This window comes from Hippoglossus stenolepis, chromosome 24, assembly GCF_022539355.2.
Source record: "Hippoglossus stenolepis isolate QCI-W04-F060 chromosome 24, HSTE1.2, whole genome shotgun sequence".
Taxonomy (NCBI): Eukaryota; Metazoa; Chordata; class Actinopteri; order Pleuronectiformes; family Pleuronectidae; genus Hippoglossus; species Hippoglossus stenolepis.
This window is the reverse complement of record NC_061506.1, coordinates 4,620,014-4,637,652: the sequence shown is the minus strand read 5'-3', so window position 1 is coordinate 4,637,652 and position 17,639 is coordinate 4,620,014. Positions and strand designations below refer to the sequence as shown.

Here is a 17,639-nt window from a genome sequence, read left to right as displayed (position 1 = left end):
TCCATTTTGCATTCAACGCCTCGTTGGCGCAGTAGGCAGCGCGTCAGTCTCATAATCTGAAGGTCGTGAGTTCGAGCCTCACACGGGGCACGTGTTTTGTTGTCTCTTAAAGTTTTTTATTTATTTAAATTACGCAGACGGAGCATTGATACGAACACGTGGAGTGAACACGTGCGTTTTGCCGCTGCATTAACATACATGATCCATATTTTATAAACATGTAAGCGACGTGTTCAAGGCTTCGAGGAGAAGAGTGCTGGGTTTTCCGAGGAGCTCCTGAAGGCCTCGGTGATGATCCACCTGAGGGATCTGCCATTAAACAGAAAAGTGAGAAATGAAACGAGAAGAAATCCAGGAACCGCAGTTCGTCTCTGATGTCCACACGTGTCCGCTGAGGTGAGATCCGAACAAGATCCTGTGGCCGAAAGGCTCCTGGAAGCCGAGCTACAGTTAGCCGGCTAAACTAGCTAGCGTTAGCTTGTTTACTTTGGTGGAGGTTTGGCTCTCCAAAATGTTCTCCCTTGGTTTGTAGATTAGAAATAACATTTAAAAAAACAAGTGTTAATAGTGCCGTGTAAATTAATCTTAAATAATGAAATACAAAATTGATTGTAACTTTATCAAATTAATATTTCAGTGTGTTCATCCTAAAGCATTTTTAGCATTTTATCTTATTCTTATATTACTGGATATTTTTTGTATTATTCACACGAACTTAAACAGCTATTTTAAGGTTAATAATTAGTTTTAGAATTGTGAAATTTGCTTAATCTTTCTGTTGTGTCCTTTTTTAAAAAGCATTTGCCATGAGATTGTATGACTACAAATACAAGTAAATCTGATGTACTGTGCAAAATGCTAGCACCAAATCGTAACATACGTGATCTCAAGGCGCGTTACATAAGAGGTCAAGACCTGTTTTGTACCCAGAGACAGTGAAATACGACTGAATACTGTGAGTGGTTACACTTTGAACTGGACTGGGAAAAGAATCGAATGCTAAATATTTGCAGTAATGGCAGATGTAAGTGGAAACAGTGCGGGAACAACGATGAGAAGTTGTTTCAGACATCTCACTAATTCTTCTATTCACAGAACTCAGTTTCTAATTCCTCCCCTGTGTGCATGTGGCAGGTTTTCAGCTTGAAACGAGCGAGATGGCTGACGGGTGTGACAACCCCAGGACGTCCTCGCCTGCCTCCAGCTCCCCAGTGTCGTCTCCCTGCTGCAAATCCACCCAAACATGGCTGCCAGTTGAATCTCCCCTGCGCCCTCGCTGGTTGAGTGATCAAATGGAGCAGGAGGATGATTCTGGGGACCATCGAGTTGGGCTGCAGACGAGTGAGCCTCCTTCGTCTTGTGTCTTTGAGGAACTCTTTTGCTCCAGCCAGGGTTCAGTCCCTCTGGCCCCTCTGGCCGGCGCCTTCATGGCCTCCTCCTGGCCGCAGAGCGACGTGGTGAAACAAGGTTACCTGGGGAAGCTGGAGCGAAACCACAGGCGATATTTTGTCCTGAGAGCGGGAAGCCACACGGGGCCGAGCCGACTCGAGTGGTACAGGAGCCAGGAGAAGTTCACAGCCGCGAGGAAGTCGGCCGGCAAAGCTGCGCTGTTTGGATCGAGCAAGCAAGGGTTGGTATAGTTACACATCCTGAACATGTCCCTTGAACCTTTGATTCCTGAAGCTGTGGATCAAGTTATATAATATTAGTGCGTCACAAATTTCAGCTAACGTTTTTCAATATGTAAATAAATATTGATTAAAATCTGACAAACACTTCATCAATCATTCAAGTCTACAATGAATTCAACTGATTTTCCTTCAGGGTGATTTACCTGAGGTGCTGTCTCGGCGTGAGTCGGACAGGCAGTTCCAGGAAAGGACACACGGTGGCGCTGTATGCAAAGGATCAGACCATGGTGCTGGTTGTGGAGGACCAGCAGGAACAAGAAGAGTGGTACGTTGCCATTAAGAAGCTGATGGAGGAAGAGCGGAGGGATGAAGAGCACGGAGAGGGGATTGATGAAGAGGATGATGGGTATTGCACTCTGCCCCCTGCTGCCTTTTTCAAAGAGGTGCGTCCAGATTTACATTTCTCTACATACACTCGAATTTAATCTAAATAAACAGAATTAAATAGACTTTAAGTTTTTGATAATTTGATGGCAAGTTGAAGTTTCCTGAGCCTTGACAACTTGATATTCAAAACTACTGAAACCCTCAAATTTGGAGGTACTTGTCTGTTAAAAACATCCCAGTCAACATATTAACTTTTGATAAAATCCGCCATATTGTCCAGAATTCACTGTGTCGCCTTAAGGTAACTCTGTAGTTTGTGTTTCCCAATGCTGAGGTCTTCACTCAATCATATATTATAACTCAACCTAAACTCCCTGGCTGTGTCTATACTTTTTTTCCCGCTGTCATCAAATAATGTTGGACATAAAAAAAGAGAACATTTTCAATATAAAAGACCTTTTCATGTACAACCTCTTGTTTGGAAATGAAAATACCTCCGACGGATCTTCATCTCTGCTCCCCTCACTTGGTCTCAGGTCTGGCCCGTCTCAGTGAAGCCCAGAGGTCTGGGTCGTTCAAAGTCCCTCGGTGGAGAGACACGGCTCTGCCTCACAGCGTCCTCGCTCATCCTGGTCAAACTGGGCGCATACAGCGATTTGCCGTCGGTTACGATACCTTTGCTGAGCGTTCGGCGCTTCGGCCATCTGGACGGCTTGTTCTTCTTGGAGCTCGGCAGGTCGGCACCTGACGGCCCTGGAGAAATCTGGATGGAAGCAGGAGACCAAGGTAGTGAAGGTTACATCCATAATTCTACGTTTTCAAACTGATCCTATCTCTGTCCACACAAGCTTTTTGGCTCCGTTTCAGTTCATTTCACCTGATAACGGATATCACGTGACCACTCACGTGCACTGGGCATAAACAGGAAGCATTTGGTTGCAGATTACTCGAATAACAGCTCGTCCTTTACCCATATAAGTTTGAGTGGCTCTAAAACTCTTCACCATAGGACGGTGACCCTCCTCTTCATGTCTGTTCTGTCCAGGGAACCCAGGAATTGCCCAGCACATTCACGAGGTGGTTCGGGAGACAGTCCACGCTCTACGAGCTCTTCCAGACTTCAGCCAGTCGCCGACCTCCAACCAGCCTCAAACACTTCTGCTCTCAAAACGCAGCAGATATAAATACAGAGACAAGCCGATGAACATGAGGCCGCTGACGCTACCTCCCAGGAACACTGACATCCACACGAGTCCCACGCAGTCTTACATCGAGCCCGGCAAACCAAACGCCACCAAGCCTGAGTCCACTCCGAGCCTGGCCTCACGTCTCAGCCCTGTCGGGTCCCAGCGGACTTCCGTGCCTGAGACCGGCAGCTACATGGAGATGAAGACTGAGCACTGCGGTGATGCAGCCCGCCGGTTGGAGAGCTGGGAGCTGGGAGAGGAAGAGGAGGAGGAGGAGGAAGAGAAAGGGCCGGGCTACATGATGATGTCTCCACAGGGCAGCCGCAGCTCGTCTGTGTTGGCCCAGGATGAATATGTGTCAATGGAAAGTCCACATAAAGACAGCAGGCCTCCAGACTCGTCCCCGTCCTCTGGCCTCCACACATCATTCTACAGGCGAGTTCAACTTTCCCCCAAATTCATTCGAGACACAGCCAATGAAATTAAACAAACTATTACAGTGCATATTATTTGAATACTGGCTTTTATGATGTATATCAGCAGGTTTAGTACAGTGTATATGGGTTAGGGTTCATTTTAATAGTGTGTGTGATTTGGCAAGAGTGTATTAGGACTCATTTCAGATGTAGTAGCTGCCTTTGTAGCCCAGATTAACTAATGAGAGACATCTATTTTTTTCTTTTTTAGCTCCACCTCTGACGACTACTCTCCTCTGCGTCCATCACGTCCTCAGACCAACGAGCTCAGTCAGAAAACAGAGGCCGGCCAATCACAGACGAGTATCAGCTTCTCTACTCGACCGGCGGATGAGCAGACGTCAGCAGCTCAGCACAGACGCCACCCGGCACAGACCAGAGCCCCCTCCTCTTCCTCTCCTCTGCGGAGCGTCGACAGGCCTGACACGATGAAGAGTCCAGTGCAGGCCAGTCCGAACTCTGACACGGGCCGGTCCAGTCGATTCCAAGCTGCTCCAGACCGGTCGGCTTTTAGAAGATACCGGCTGTCGTCCTGTCTGATGTCTTGCTTGCAATCCGAGGACAGATCCTGAGTCGTCATTCAATATTTAGCTCATGTTGCTGCTGCTCTTCCTTTGGGATCATGTGTCTTAACACTGGAGAAAAAAATAGTTGTTTTTGTAAATCACTGAAGTTTCTTACGTGTCTGTAAATGCACCGTGTTTGTCATTTTGTATTTGTTGGTTGTTTTTGAAGAATTGGTTAAATCAAACCTGGATTTTGGGCCTGAACTACACAGCACTTGAGGATGTTGCACTGTCATTGGATGTAAATGAAAAAAAAAGAATAAATTCATGAGAATATTCAGTCTTTTTTGGCCTTTTATACTCGATACAGCTCAGTGGGAGACTGTGGATGTTATACTGGAAGATGATGTCACAGTCTGGACGCTTCTAGTGGGTTTTCGGTCTCAGGTGAATAAATGAGGAGAGGTCAGAAGCTACTTCTTAAATATTCTTATGCTTAATAACAATAAATTGTGCTTTTACTGTGCTATAAAATGTTGCAGCAACACAAATAAACCTCTGATTGTTTGATGGATTAATAACTGCATTTAAAACATTTTAACATTAATTGTAATAATCAAATCAGTAAAGCCACAGGGTTTAATTGTAGCTTTTGTTTTTATCATGATTTGAATCAACAGATGCAGTTTGCTCAGCATTTTGAAGACTTCCTGTCTGCGTTCATTTAAAGTTCATTCTCAGATGCGTTATCACTTTTTTAATCGATTTTCTGATTGAAGACCCTGAGAATATGAACCAGCTTCAAGTCTACAGGAATAAATCTGAAAGAAGGTTGCACAGCTTTTTACTTTTATTGAAAACAGACACAAACTAGATAGATACAAACTTTAAAGCTTGAGTATTCATCAAATACATAAATAAAGACAAAGAAACAGAACATGGGAGCAGTTGGTACAGTAAAAACAGGCATAAAGGCTGATCCACTCTTCAGCAGCAAATATTAAACACGTTGATTAAATCAGAGACTGGAGATCAAAGTTTTGAATAGTGGATGTACTTTGTAACAGTGAGTTCAACAGGTGGCAGCAGTGAGCCACACAGAGACAGAACTGAAAACATCCTGCGGGGGAATCAAACTACAGATAAATATGACTTTTATAGGTTAATTGATTATATTGTAGACTTAGGTTTTCGTGACACTGCCACCTAGCGTTACCGAATTGCATGACCAACGACTGTTTTTCCAGAGGGGGGGGGGCTCTTGCATTTCTTGAACATCTTGCACTTGTCATAACTCTTTCTTCCTGGAATAAAAACCCTTAGCAAATAAAAATGTGAAAAGTCTCTAAAGAAAAGCTCCGTTTCCCTCTGAGGTCTGAGACGTGGACCTGCTGAACCTTGACAATGTGGCCCTCTCCTTTCTGACCTTCCTCTGGAAAAGCAGCAGCACTTTCTTCCTGAACTTCTCGCCCACGAAGGCGTAGAGGACCGGGTTGATGCAGCTGTGCACCAGAGCGAGACTGCTGGTCGCCACCAGAGCCTGGTTCACCGACGTCCTCATCGCACAGTCAAACTGGATCAGATCTGCCCTCAGGAGCACGTCTATGATCTTGGTTAGGTGGTACGGCATCCAGCAGAGTAGGAACGCAATCACCACGGCCACGATGACCTTCATGGCCCGGTACTTCTGGAAACCACGTGTGCGCAGCAACCTCACCGTGGTGATGCTGTAGCAGACAATCATGACATCCAGAGGCAGCAAGAAGCCAAACAAGTGGCGGAACCCATTGATGGCGACCCTCCACAAGCTGGCGTTGCCGATGTCAAAGACTTCAATACAGATCATCCGGTCCGAGTCATCGTCGAGCTTGATGGCTTCATAGAAAAGCGCCGGCAGGCTGAGGGCCGAGCCGAAGGCCCAGACCGCTGCGCAGAGGAGCCGGCTGCACATCCTCATGCGGCTGTTGAGAGTCTCACTGGCGTGCACAATCAGGAGGTAGCGGTCGATGCTGATGCAGGCCAGGAAGATGATGCTGATGTAGAAGTTGGCTTCGATGACGAGGTTGAGGAGTTTGCACATGAAGCCTCCGAAGAGCCATCCCTGGACGACCGCCACAGCCCAGAACGGGAGGGTGAGCGCAATCAGGCCGTCGGCTATCGTCAGATGAAACAGATACACATCCGAAGGGGTCAGGGGCTGTTTGCTGGTGCTGATCACCCACCCCACCAACAGGTTTCCTGGTATTGCCAGTAGGAAGATGGCGCTGAGCAGGACGCCCACGGCCACAGCTGCTGCGGGCTCCAGAGGCTTCAGCTTACATGCTAACGTGTCTGGATCGAGGTCGAGCGTTTCATTCGATTCCTCAAAGTAATTGTCAGGAAAGACGTAGGTAAAAGACATGACTGTGGATGAAAAACAAGATTAATGGTACAAAATTAAAACTCAACTTTAATTGGAGAAGCAAAACAAACAGATGCATTATGAAGTTATATGACAGCTGTTCCCGACAAATTGGGAAGTTGCCTTGTAATTTTGAAACCGCTTTTTCAACAGCGGCCTCACCTACACTTTCAAGACACTGAATCGACTCCTCGGGATGTTTAATAAAGTTCACTAAGATCATTTACAGAACATATAAGACTGTAGCAGTAAATCAAGTCAATGTATTAACCTGAGAAAAGCTGCATTTTATTGTTTTATTTGTTTGGGTTATTTCATTTCCTCGCTTGAATACACACATATTTCATCCCTCGTATTAAATGTACAACCCCTCTATTTATTTCCGTCCATGACAATGAACCAGTCAGGATACTCACCTCGTGCACGGGCTCGGTGGCAGCTTGAAGAACAGATTTGTTCTCCTCAGAGCATCTTTCTTATGTGTTTCTGACTCAATGTCCTGTTTCCTCTCCCAGCATGTTGCTGCACTAGTCTGCATCAGCAACAGAACGTATGTCACAGGTCGATTTTTATTTTCGATGCATGCTGTGGAATAAACCAAGTGATGAGATTGGGTTGCGGGAGGTGATTGGGTAATGAGGGTGTGTGTGTGTGCAGCTCATGATGTTATCTGTGTCACTTTCTGGAAATGACCTGGTGTAATGTTCTCGGCTGCTGTTGCAAAAGGAATGGTGTCACTCCCCTGGTTTGTGTCTATATCCAATGTTTTTACATTCACATAAAACTGCTACTGTGATTCTCTATGTTACAATCTCAGTCTTACAGATGAGGAAGAGGAAGGTGAGGAATTAGAGCGAGCAACTACATCACATTTTTACTTCTTCATATTTTAGGAGGTTTTTCATCTGCGTTTGTTGGATTTTTAGCAGGATAATGCGAAAACTACACAACCAATTCTCATGAAATTTGGTTGAGGTGTGGGGCGGAACTCCAGAAAGACCTCATTACATTTTGGTGGCTTTCTTTAACGTCTTTCATGACATTTTTCTAGATTTCTCAGAGAATAATGCATGAATCTTGATGAAAACTGAATTTTAATGTGGTTTCAGAAGGGGACTGTTGGGCCTTGGTGGAGGTATACGCTCTACTGAATGAAATTCTACTTGTAAATTATTTAGTTTGGATAGTTTTACAATTAGAGGTGTCATTTTTGGGTATGACATGTTGAAATAAATCCTCTCCACTTGCAGTCAAAGGTATATCTTTGCACTTTGTGGACATGGAGCTGTGATGAGTCTCCCAGATCAACGTTTGTTTACCATGTTTCCATCTGGAGTCTCAAAATGTCTGGGCGACAAGTTACCAGGTAAACGATGCATGTGCTGAAAAATGATAACCAGGCGTCGGTAATGACAGGGGACCGGGTCGAGTCCCTTCTCGTCTCTGCAAAGCTAAATGTGTATTAACACTAAAGCATCTTCCCTTGTCTCCATCAATCACCTCATTCATGTTTTGGTTGGTAATCATACAGTGGTTGGTCAACATAGCAGAGTGATGCAACACTGCTCATCGGCTGTCACCACTAACTGCACCTGGAGACTTTGAGGCTCCACGCCACTAAATGACAGCGCTGTCGTCTGTGTCGCCATCAGGAAGCACGACAGTCCCCCAACGAGAAGGGCCTGCTTTTTAGTTTCTGCTTACTCTAGCTGTTACTGTGACTTGTAACCGCTGGGGCAAATTTCATATTTCAGTCGTGATGGTTAAGGTTGTCGGAAATGGGAAATTATAAAGTGCTGAAAAGATGGAGGAAATGGAGTTCCCTGCATCATAAAAATTGTCTGATGAGACAAGCAAGAGAACAACATGAGGGAGAGAAAGAGAAGCACACAAAGCAACTTTAAATAAACAAGAGCAGACTTTCCTCATTGCAGTTTTATTTTTCTGATTCCCTGGTGCGTTCACATTAGGAATGAAATCCGGCCGGATAATCACTAATATTCTTCACCTCACAAGAAAGCAAATGATCAGGTTTACCTAAGTTGGAGGCATTGAATTCATATACTTAGGAAATCTTGTATTTGTTTTTTATTACAAATATTTCCATCTTCTATGCAGAGAAAAGGGACAAAACCACCATTGCTGTTTTCCACGGTTTTCAAACATCTCATTTTGTCAAACCAAAGATGAAAAACCCAAAGACAGTCGCGTGTGTGTTTGCCAATAAGATTTTCAACACTGTATCTATACATTAGACGTGTTATATGTGCTACATGTCATCCTCTGCTACTGAAAGCTAACTGTGTCTCCTCTTTAATGATTTCTGTCTTAATGTTGGTCTAAGAATTTCCATTGTTCCTTTATTACATTTTTCAGCTTCTTCTTCCACCAAAGCTCTGCACTAAAAACTGATAATTACTGTGACACATGTCACTAAAACCAGTTAGTGTTGACAGCAAGCTCTGGTATTACTGACACTGGTTTTGATGTGCCTTGTAAAAAGTTCAGAACCTATGTTTTGTTTTACGACACTAATAATTATCATGTTAAAGGGAAATGTGGGTTTTTTTGTGCCTGTTTGTCTTGTTTGCCCGACGAGAGACACACTTATCTGTCTGTTTCATCAATAATATGGCCTGGGCAGTTTATTAGGTACACCTCGCACCATCGTAAAGGTTGTAACGTGCACTAGGTGCTGTTACCCTATATTGAATTATATACAAAGATGTTTCTGTTATTCATGCTACCCACACTAATACAAATAGGCTGGTCAAACATCTGGAAATGCCTGTTAGTACAAAACAAAAGCAGGCAACATCCTCCATAGTTATTATCCAGGTAAATCAAAACAAATCTGTGCATCAATTGGATAATATTATTCTTTTTATATATATATATATATATATATTGATGTGTGGATATGCAGAGGGGTTGCAATTAACCAATTATTTTCCTTATTGATTAATCTATCAGTTATTTTTTAATTGTTTAGTTAAATACAACCGAGAAAATGTCCAAGTGAATACAAAAATACCCAACTACAGAATATTTACACCACAATACTGCAACACCACAATCCAAATGCCAAAGTCCTGCATTCAATATCATACTTTCAAATATAGGTATAGTATTAAAAGTAAATATATAAAGCGTGCAGAAGGGCCTGTATGCAAACATCATTATTGTTGCAGGAAATAAAAGTGGGATTCATGTGAATTATTTTTTTTATCTATTTTCTATTTTCTAATCTGTTGGGAGTCTTATACCTATCACACATATTCATTTATCTATGGATTATATAAATATACATATTATATATTGTGTATTGATTATATGTATAAAGCAATTTAATGTTCCAGTAGAGTAATTTTAATGAATATAGTAGATTCCACTGCTTCACAACTGTCATTAGAAATTGATTACAGGCAACATCGCGGGCGCCCTCCTCCTGTTACGGGGGCCGGGGTCCTGAGTCTGAAATACGCGGAAGTGACAGGCGGAAGCAGCCTCGACGGAAGCGGGTTCGGTCTGTCAGCGGAGGAAAAAAATCACCGAATCTGACACAAAGCGGGTCGATCCCAACACTCAGCTGCATCCGATCATCTCCCCCCTTCTCCCGGACACCGGCGGCCCGCTGCAATGATCCTGTTAGAGATCAATAACCGAATCATAGAGGAGACGCTGACGCTGAAGTTCGACGGCGCATCCAACGGGTGAGGAATCATTGTCGCACCTGGCTAGCTGCTGCTGCTAACTGCTAGCTTCCCCATTTCTGTCGAGGCGTCGCCTGCATTGAATGAAGCGGCAGAGGGAGAAAACCCCCCCCACCCCTGGCTTTTAGCACAAGTTAGCGAGGTGGTGTGTTAGTCAATAAAACGTATTGAAATACAGGGGGAATTAGCTTAGCGAGCTAACGTGACTGGCTAGCCCGGAGCTGGGGTGTGTCTGCACGGTCGGTGTTGTGCCAAAAATGTCACCACAATGAATCCGACCCCCCCTCCCCGGGCGGAAGTGAAATAGCCAAAACATCTCAGGTGCAATACAAAATGACCTCATAAATACCGAGCATGACGCATAACATGTTTTCAAGAGGATGCAGAAGGGAAATAGTCGCTAGCTTGAGTGTAATCGGGCTAATGCTTGAAGCTAGCTTGGCAGAGGAAGGAGGAACTGGTGTCAAAGCACACACTACTTTGCATTAGTGACATTTCTCCTGCGTTTAAAAATGGATTAAAGTATTTTCATCACACGGAAGCACGTTTTCTACTGAGTCTGAGTCACAGCATGATGACAGGAAGTGCAAATGTGCCTCATTAATTACAGTCCCCCATTAGGCCTGTTTTTCCACATTGAACTCGGTGGTTCCTTCTACTAAATCCCATTTATTTGCTTTGCACTGAGGGCAGCTCTGCGGCCACCATCGCCCCCCCCAGCTTCCGCATTCCTCCAGTCAAGCTGAGTCAAGCCTGGGCTCAGCTGAGCTGCAGCTGCTCCCCGTGCAGCCTGGACATGTCTCTGCAGCATCCACCTTTTAGAGAGTCTGCGTTCATCCTGTGCAGCCCTCAGATAACACACTGTGCACTTGTAAAAGAAAGAACACACAATCGAGAGGATTCATCAAGAGGAGTGAACACAAGTCACTCGGATGTAAACATCAATATTAAACAAACACAGACTGTCTCAGCTTGACGTCAGGTTTTTAACTTCCTGTGGAATCTGCTGCCACCAAGGATTATTGATTTGCAGGTTATTTTATATGGTATTAACTACTTGTTTGGTCTATAAAATATTCATTTAGTTTCATTACTTCTGTCAATGAGGTTTTGTTTATCAGCGTTTATTCGTTAGTTAATTAGCAAGTAACGACTACTCATCAATATCCCAATGTTGTCTCCTTGCAGAACCAAACCAGAGGCCGTCGATGTGACGTTTGCAGGTGAGATTATCTGACACATTATGAAACACTTGAAACCCTCTGATCAACCAGTGGCTTGAACAGTGAGGTGGTAGACATTGACATTATCCTTATTTCTAAGCAGAATTGAGGTTACTCTGTACAAACTGTGTCAGTGTGAAAAGATGCTGTTATTTTAGTGGATTGTTATTTCTTCATTTGAGCTTTGTGGCCAGTGTTTGGTGCAGAAGCTGGAAAACAATGCATTAGGGACTTTGTCTGTTATGAATCACCTGACGTTCGTCTCCGCTGCAGACTTCGATGGCGTCTTGTACCACATCTCCAACCCCAATGGGGAAAAGTCCAAACTGATGGTCAGCATCTCCCTGAAGTTCTACAAGGAGCTGCAGGAGCATGGGGCTGATGAGGTAACACACACACACACACACACACACACACACACACACACACGAAGGGGAAGTTGCAGAAACAAAGATTCTGTGAAATGTTCATTGTCAGAAATGGGGGCCCCCCCATCTGTCAATTCTTTGACTTCCTTCAGCATGTGCACACACGTTTCTGCAATTCCTGGGAAAACATTAGAACATTTGTTGTTGTACTTGAGGAGCTGAAATGTTCATGAGTTATTGACCTTAAATTAGATTTTAAAACTCTTTCTGACACTAAAAAAACAGGTGATCTCAGGTAAACGTTTGATTTCAGCGATGAACTTTCACTTGAGTTGAGCTTTTGACATCAGAACCTGCAACAGTGAAACTGTGAAAAAATTCAAAGCAACAATGTTTTAACTTGGTTTCTGTCTGGTTTTGGAGTCAATCTGATATAAAGCGGTGTCCCAAAGAAACAGAATTGGATCATGATTGACATGATATCTACACACACACTCACTCAAAAACACGCCTCTTTAGCGTTAGAGCGCTGTTCTTCCATGTAAGGAAGAAAGCAGCTGCTGAGGCTTGTGGTAGAAACAGGAAGTGAATTTGTGTGTCTCACTTCAGGTGAGGAAGTGCTGACTGCGAGCTGCAGCCACTGTGTGCGTGTGTGTGTGTGTATGTGAATGTGCAAATGTGTTGGCGTCTGCCCAGCGTCTTCCGTCATTGTTCCTTAAAGCTCAAGAGCCGAGGGATGAGAAAACGGCTCGGCAGCGTCACAGTCACTTGTTTATTCTCACACATTCTCATCGGTTCTCAGCTGATATATTTTGCTTCGCTGAAAAGTTGCTCAGTTTAAAAGGAAAAAGAAAAACCTAAGAGAAACTGTCTTTTCACTTTTGTTATCGTCGGCACTCCTGAGCTTGATTTGCATATTGACTCCAAGTCGACCTCAGCTCATTCCACAATGACAGGTATCCATTAAAGTTGAGGCCCCTTGTCGTAAATATACCCCCTTCAATTACCTGCAGAGGACACACACACACACACACACACACACACACACACACACACACACCCTCCTTCCTGCTGAATATTGTCTGTCTCTCCCTCTTTCTTTTGTTGGTGTTGACATTTCTCTGCTTTGAAACCAGCGGCAGAGTCCCCGAGGATTCCCACAGGCTGAGGAAATCAAGCAATTTTAAGAATCACAGGATGTTCTGAAAGGATGTCTCCGTACCTGTTGTACATTCTTTAGAAAGCACTTTAATCGTCGGTTCCCTGAAGTCTTGGGATTCTTTTTCTATTCTACAATCAAAGATTTAATATTTTTTAAAAGCATTTTAAAGCCCTGTTTATCTCCATTAAAATACTTTTGCTTTCATGTGACGCAAGTTTTTGTTTTTATGCGTCCATGCTGGAAACACCCGTTGTCTGTCTTTCCAATTCTTGTGAACACGATATCGGAAGATTAGAATTTCTTCAAATCCGGTACAAACGTTCACTGATCAAATGTTGGACTTACGGATGAACTGATTAGAGTTTGATGGTCAAAGGTCAAGATCATGGTGACCTCACAAACCCTTATTTGCCCTGTATATGCGTTATCTTAAGAGTGCCTGGAGATAATCCTTTCAAATGTGACAGACATTTTCAGTTAGACTTGCTCAGTTCAGATTTCAGTGAGCAAAGGACCTCACATGAGTCTGTGAAATAATGTTTGTTGATTGAAACTGCACTGGTTTGTGGAGGCGTACAACTGCAGTGGAGCAATTCTAGTGCATTTCATTTTTCTTTTGCTTTTGTTGTGTAGTTCCTCTGTGTGAAGTGCTTCTTTCTAAAACTGCATTTAGAGAAGTGTGATTAAAAATAAAGTTTTTTCATTTCAGCTTCTCAAGAGGGTCTATGGGAATTTCCTGGTGGCAGCAGAGGCTTGTAAGTTCTCAGAAACCTTCTGATCTCTTTTTTTAAAAATCAGTGACAACATCCTGAATTATGGTTTGAGACGTCAACTCAGTTCAAAGATTCTAACTGACAGGACATACGTGTGTCTGTGAGCCATTCAGCAGCTTTGTTCCCTTGCTTTCTTTATTAGTTTGTGGCCGCTCACAATAAGTGTGAAATTAAAAGTGCTGACTGACTATAATCTTCCATCGTCTTCCCTTAAGGCTACAACGTGTCCCTCGTCTACGACCTGGACGCGCTACCAGCCAACAAAGATGACATCGTCCACCAGGCGGGGATGCTGAAGAGGAACTGCTTCGCCTCCGTATTCGAAAAGTACTTCAAGTTCCAGGAGGAGGGCAAGGAGGGCGAGCAGAGGGCCGTGGTCCACTACAGAGACGATGAGTCCATGTACGTTCAAAGCTTTCGGTTTCACGTGTCGTCTGGAGGCAGACGGGCAGAGCTCGGTTTTCAAATGGTCCTAATTCCTCAACGGGGCTTGAGTTTTGAATTTAAGCTTGAATGTCTCGTGTAAAGGCTGCGAGAAACCTTAACATGTTGTTTTGGGCTTTCAGGTCCTCTTAATGATTTTTTGTGCTAATCATCATGTACCTGCCTGACATGTCTCATCTTCTCAGGTATGTGGAGGCCAAGAAAGACAGAGTGACAGTTGTGTTCAGCACGGTGTTCAAAGACGACGACGATGTCATTATCGGAAAAGTCTTCATGCAGGTTTGTTAGTTACATGTAATTACCCTGTAATTAGTTACATTTTTTGCAGTTACATGTAATTGCAACCTCTTTTACCTCTTTTTTTAATGTACGTACTTGTGTTCACATCAGCAACAATACTACGATATCGATTACACGGTTTCACTTGTTCACAAACTCCTACACACGCGAAAACATCTTTAATCCGACACTGTGCGCTCACGCTTTCTGCGAATAGGAGTTCAAAGAGGGTCGGCGAGCCAGCCACACTGCCCCCCAGGTGCTGTTCAGCCACAGGGAGCCGCCGCTGGAGCTGAAGGACACAGACGCCGCCGTCGGGGACAACATCGGATACATCACCTTCGGTCAGCATCAAAACACGTCCCCTTCTTCTTCGCCTGTAGTGAAAACATGAATAGTTTCCTGATTTTGTGTTCATGTGTGTGCTTTGTCGTGACTCCTTCCAGTTCTGTTCCCACGTCACACCAATGCCAATGCCAGAGACAACACCATCAACCTCATCCACACCTTCAGGGACTACCTGCACTACCACATAAAGTGCTCCAAGGTCAGTGCAGTGAGCAGGGGCACAACACAAACAAACCACCTTTAACAAACTAACATTTTGAACCATTTTTGCTAGTTTATGGAATATTTGTAGCTTAATTTATCATGTTTGGGGCACATTATCTGTTCTTTTTCGTGATACCTTCAGGCCAGAGTTTAGCTCTCACGGTCTCATGAGAAGATTTGGCCTCGGGTTACCGCTTTACGGCCCCTCATAAATATCACGGAGGCACCGTAAAGTCTGCTTTAATTAGAGGTAACAGCGACTCATGATGTCCTCCTCTGTAATGGTACGTTCTGCTCATTACCTTCTATACAATAGAAAGTCCAGCCACAGGACGGAAGGTCCCACTTGAAGAAAACTCGCTCTGCCACCTTCACACTTCTGTGTGTGTGTCTGTGTGTGTGTCATCAAAGCCAGTTTTTTGGGATGGTTTACATTCGAGAGGCGCGTGTTTGTGTTGTTTCGTAAGCATCCGCTGCTCAGACGGCAGATAATGGATCTGGATGTTGGATGTTTGCGCCTCAGACATGAGGGAGTCAGCGTGGGTGTCACGATGGACGGATTTATGGCCCAGTGTGGGTGGTTTCAACTGTCAAAATGTCAAGATACATCCCCTGTGCCAAACACTGCATCTGATGATGAAACGAATAAAGCCAGACTTATTTAACAGATGAGATTAACTTGTGATTCATGTCCACGTCTCTTCCGCAGGCGTACATTCACACACGCATGAGGGCCAAGACGTCAGAGTTCCTCAAGGTGCTGAACCGTGCTCGACCCGACGCCGAGAAGAAGGAGATGAAGACCATCTCGTAAGCAGCCTCTCGTCTCCTCGTCTTGTTGACACCCGTGTCTTGTTTCCATGTTTGGGTTAAAGTTGTCAGCTCTTCCACATCCTGACCGATTTTCATTCCTGTTGCAGAATATTCTTCTCTCTAATCTCACACGCACACACACTACACACTACACACACTCTAAGAAAAATAATATCAAATTAAAGACACCTCTGACGGGATCTCATGAGGAAGAAGGTCCAAACAAACCAAACACGATGGAGTGGGACAACTTGCTCTATCTGTAAAGATGCTTTGCGGAGATACAAAACAAAAGCAGAGGAAAAGAGTCTGGATCAGCTCCAGCTCTTCTGTCCACCACACTCCTACACTAGCTTTTTTTTCGAGGTTGCTATTTTCCAAGCTCCACTCATCCCTCTCGTGGTTTCTGCTCGGAGACGACTGACGCTGCTGCAGCTCATTGTTGAATCATGAATGTGTTTTGCAGCTGAAAGCAGAACATGGCCCGATTTAGACCTCAGATTACACCATCTCTGCATTTTCTCACATGGAAGTATTTCTCTTGGCTTTACGAGTCGACTGCAATCTGCAGGGTTGTGTGTTTTTGAGGTGTGTGGCTGCCGTGTTTGAAGTGAGTCAGGGAGGATATTATTTTTTTTACAGCTCTCCACCTGACTAAAACCTCCCTTACAACCACAAATACTGTGTTAGCCTTGTAGCGCTGAAATAATTGTGGGAGTTGACACCGTCTTAACACAGAGAGTCTTTGTTCTCTGGTTAATGTGTCACCGGAATCTGTGGGGATCCTCCGTGCTCGTCATGTTTTGTGAGTTTCGAAGAGGGAGAAACATGAATCACAGGTTTGGCGTCAAGCTACAAAACAAACATAAACCGGAAAAATCAAAGCGTCTCTGAAATAATTGAACCGAAATGGAAGTGTCAGTCACACATTGTTTGACGAAGATGTGACCCAGACCTCTGGCACTGATCTGTATCATGTTTAATAGCCAAGTGTGTTGAGGTAAGGAAGAATTTTCCAGCTCGAGGGCCAAGACGAACACAAGGCTGATTGTTGGCGTTTTCACGGATTCAAAATAGTTAAGAAATTGATGAAAGGAACTTTTTCGATGCGTCTTTGTTTGATTTGTCTTTTTCTTTAGTGGAAAGACCTTCTCCCGCTGAGGCTGACCCCCATCAGAGAAACCCAACCCCCCTGTGGACACGCCCCCAACGCGCCACGCTTGAGACTCAACGCCACATCGGACAGGACGTCAGGATGCCTCGAAATGTGCAAGACCCCACCCCCCCCAAAAAAATGTGTCCAGTCTTTTTTTTTTTTTACGAATAATAATGTTGGCTCCACTTAGAGGAAGCCAAGGCTCAAGATAAATGGAAAAACGGGCATTCCCTGCTTTGCATAGTTAAAGAGAATTATTAGTCCTATATAAATATATATATGAAAAAAAAGAAAATTTTTGATACGATATCTTTTACTCCATTTGGTACTCTTGCTTGCCCCCCCCCCCCAAACCCTCACCATACGATATTCATGTTCCGGATGATTTCAGTCCTCCCTTCCTCTCTGTGCCGTCATGTCGTCTGTACCATTGTCATTTGAAAAAAATAAAATAAATCACTCTTACAAAAAAAAGCATTGCACGTGTCTGTGTTGACTCATAATGTCATTTGTCATTTTTATCAATCCACACATTATCTTTCCTTTGACGCAGATTTACAAGAGAATC

At 44.1% G+C, this 17,639-nt stretch overlaps 3 protein-coding genes and 1 non-coding gene across 4 annotated transcripts; 3 read left to right on the top strand and 1 right to left on the bottom strand.

Annotated features, from left to right (window-relative positions):
* Positions 1-17: 17 nt before the first annotated feature.
* Positions 18-90, top strand: trnam-cau. Its single transcript has one exon. It is a non-coding gene; the product is annotated as a tRNA-Met (tRNA).
* Positions 79-4,523, top strand: LOC118103676 (insulin receptor substrate 2-B). The gene is made up of 6 exons (XM_035150837.2): positions 79-396; positions 1,135-1,630; positions 1,825-2,074; positions 2,555-2,804; positions 3,064-3,640; positions 3,893-4,523. Exons 2-6 carry the CDS (start codon positions 1,158-1,160, stop codon positions 4,251-4,253), a joined length of 1,911 nt encoding a protein of 636 aa, XP_035006728.2. The 5' UTR covers positions 79-396; positions 1,135-1,157; the 3' UTR covers positions 4,254-4,523.
* A 459-nt stretch (positions 4,524-4,982) lies between these two features.
* On the bottom strand, positions 4,983-7,069 carry LOC118103678 (C-X-C chemokine receptor type 1). Its single transcript, XM_035150839.2, has 2 exons — positions 7,005-7,069; positions 4,983-6,590 (listed from the first exon to the last, which is right to left on the bottom strand). Exon 2 carries the CDS (start codon positions 6,586-6,588, stop codon positions 5,533-5,535), a length of 1,056 nt encoding a protein of 351 aa, XP_035006730.1. The 5' UTR covers positions 6,589-6,590; positions 7,005-7,069; the 3' UTR covers positions 4,983-5,532.
* A 2,997-nt stretch (positions 7,070-10,066) lies between these two features.
* Positions 10,067-17,548, top strand: arpc2 (actin related protein 2/3 complex, subunit 2). Its single transcript, XM_035150656.2, has 10 exons — positions 10,067-10,301; positions 11,490-11,524; positions 11,798-11,910; positions 13,764-13,809; positions 14,043-14,229; positions 14,457-14,550; positions 14,768-14,894; positions 14,997-15,097; positions 15,812-15,912; positions 17,055-17,548. The coding sequence occupies exons 1-10, from the start codon at positions 10,228-10,230 to the stop codon at positions 17,074-17,076; spliced, it is 900 nt and encodes a 299-aa protein (XP_035006547.1). The 5' UTR covers positions 10,067-10,227; the 3' UTR covers positions 17,077-17,548.
* The last annotated feature ends 91 nt before the right edge of the window (positions 17,549-17,639 follow it).

What these genes read in the sequence shown, in the direction of transcription:
- LOC118103676 (XM_035150837.2), top strand. Translation starts at nt 1,158, where the DNA reads ATGGCTGACGGGTGTGACAACCCCAGGACGTCCTCGCCTGCCTCCAGC. An exon ending in TTTGGATCGAGCAAGCAAGG is followed by an intron (nt 1,631 to 1,824) that starts GTTGGTATAGTT and finishes ATTTTCCTTCAG; the next exon opens with GGTGATTTACCTGAGGTGCT. An exon ending in GATGGAAGCAGGAGACCAAG is followed by an intron (nt 2,805 to 3,063) that starts GTAGTGAAGGTT and finishes TGTTCTGTCCAG; the next exon opens with GGAACCCAGGAATTGCCCAG.
- LOC118103678 (XM_035150839.2), bottom strand. Translation starts at nt 6,588, where the DNA reads ATGTCTTTTACCTACGTCTTTCCTGACAATTACTTTGAGGAATCGAAT.
- arpc2 (XM_035150656.2), top strand. Translation starts at nt 10,228, where the DNA reads ATGATCCTGTTAGAGATCAATAACCGAATCATAGAGGAGACGCTGACG. An exon ending in TTCGACGGCGCATCCAACGG is followed by an intron (nt 10,302 to 11,489) that starts GTGAGGAATCAT and finishes GTCTCCTTGCAG; the next exon opens with AACCAAACCAGAGGCCGTCG. An exon ending in AGGAGCATGGGGCTGATGAG is followed by an intron (nt 11,911 to 13,763) that starts GTAACACACACA and finishes TTTTCATTTCAG; the next exon opens with CTTCTCAAGAGGGTCTATGG.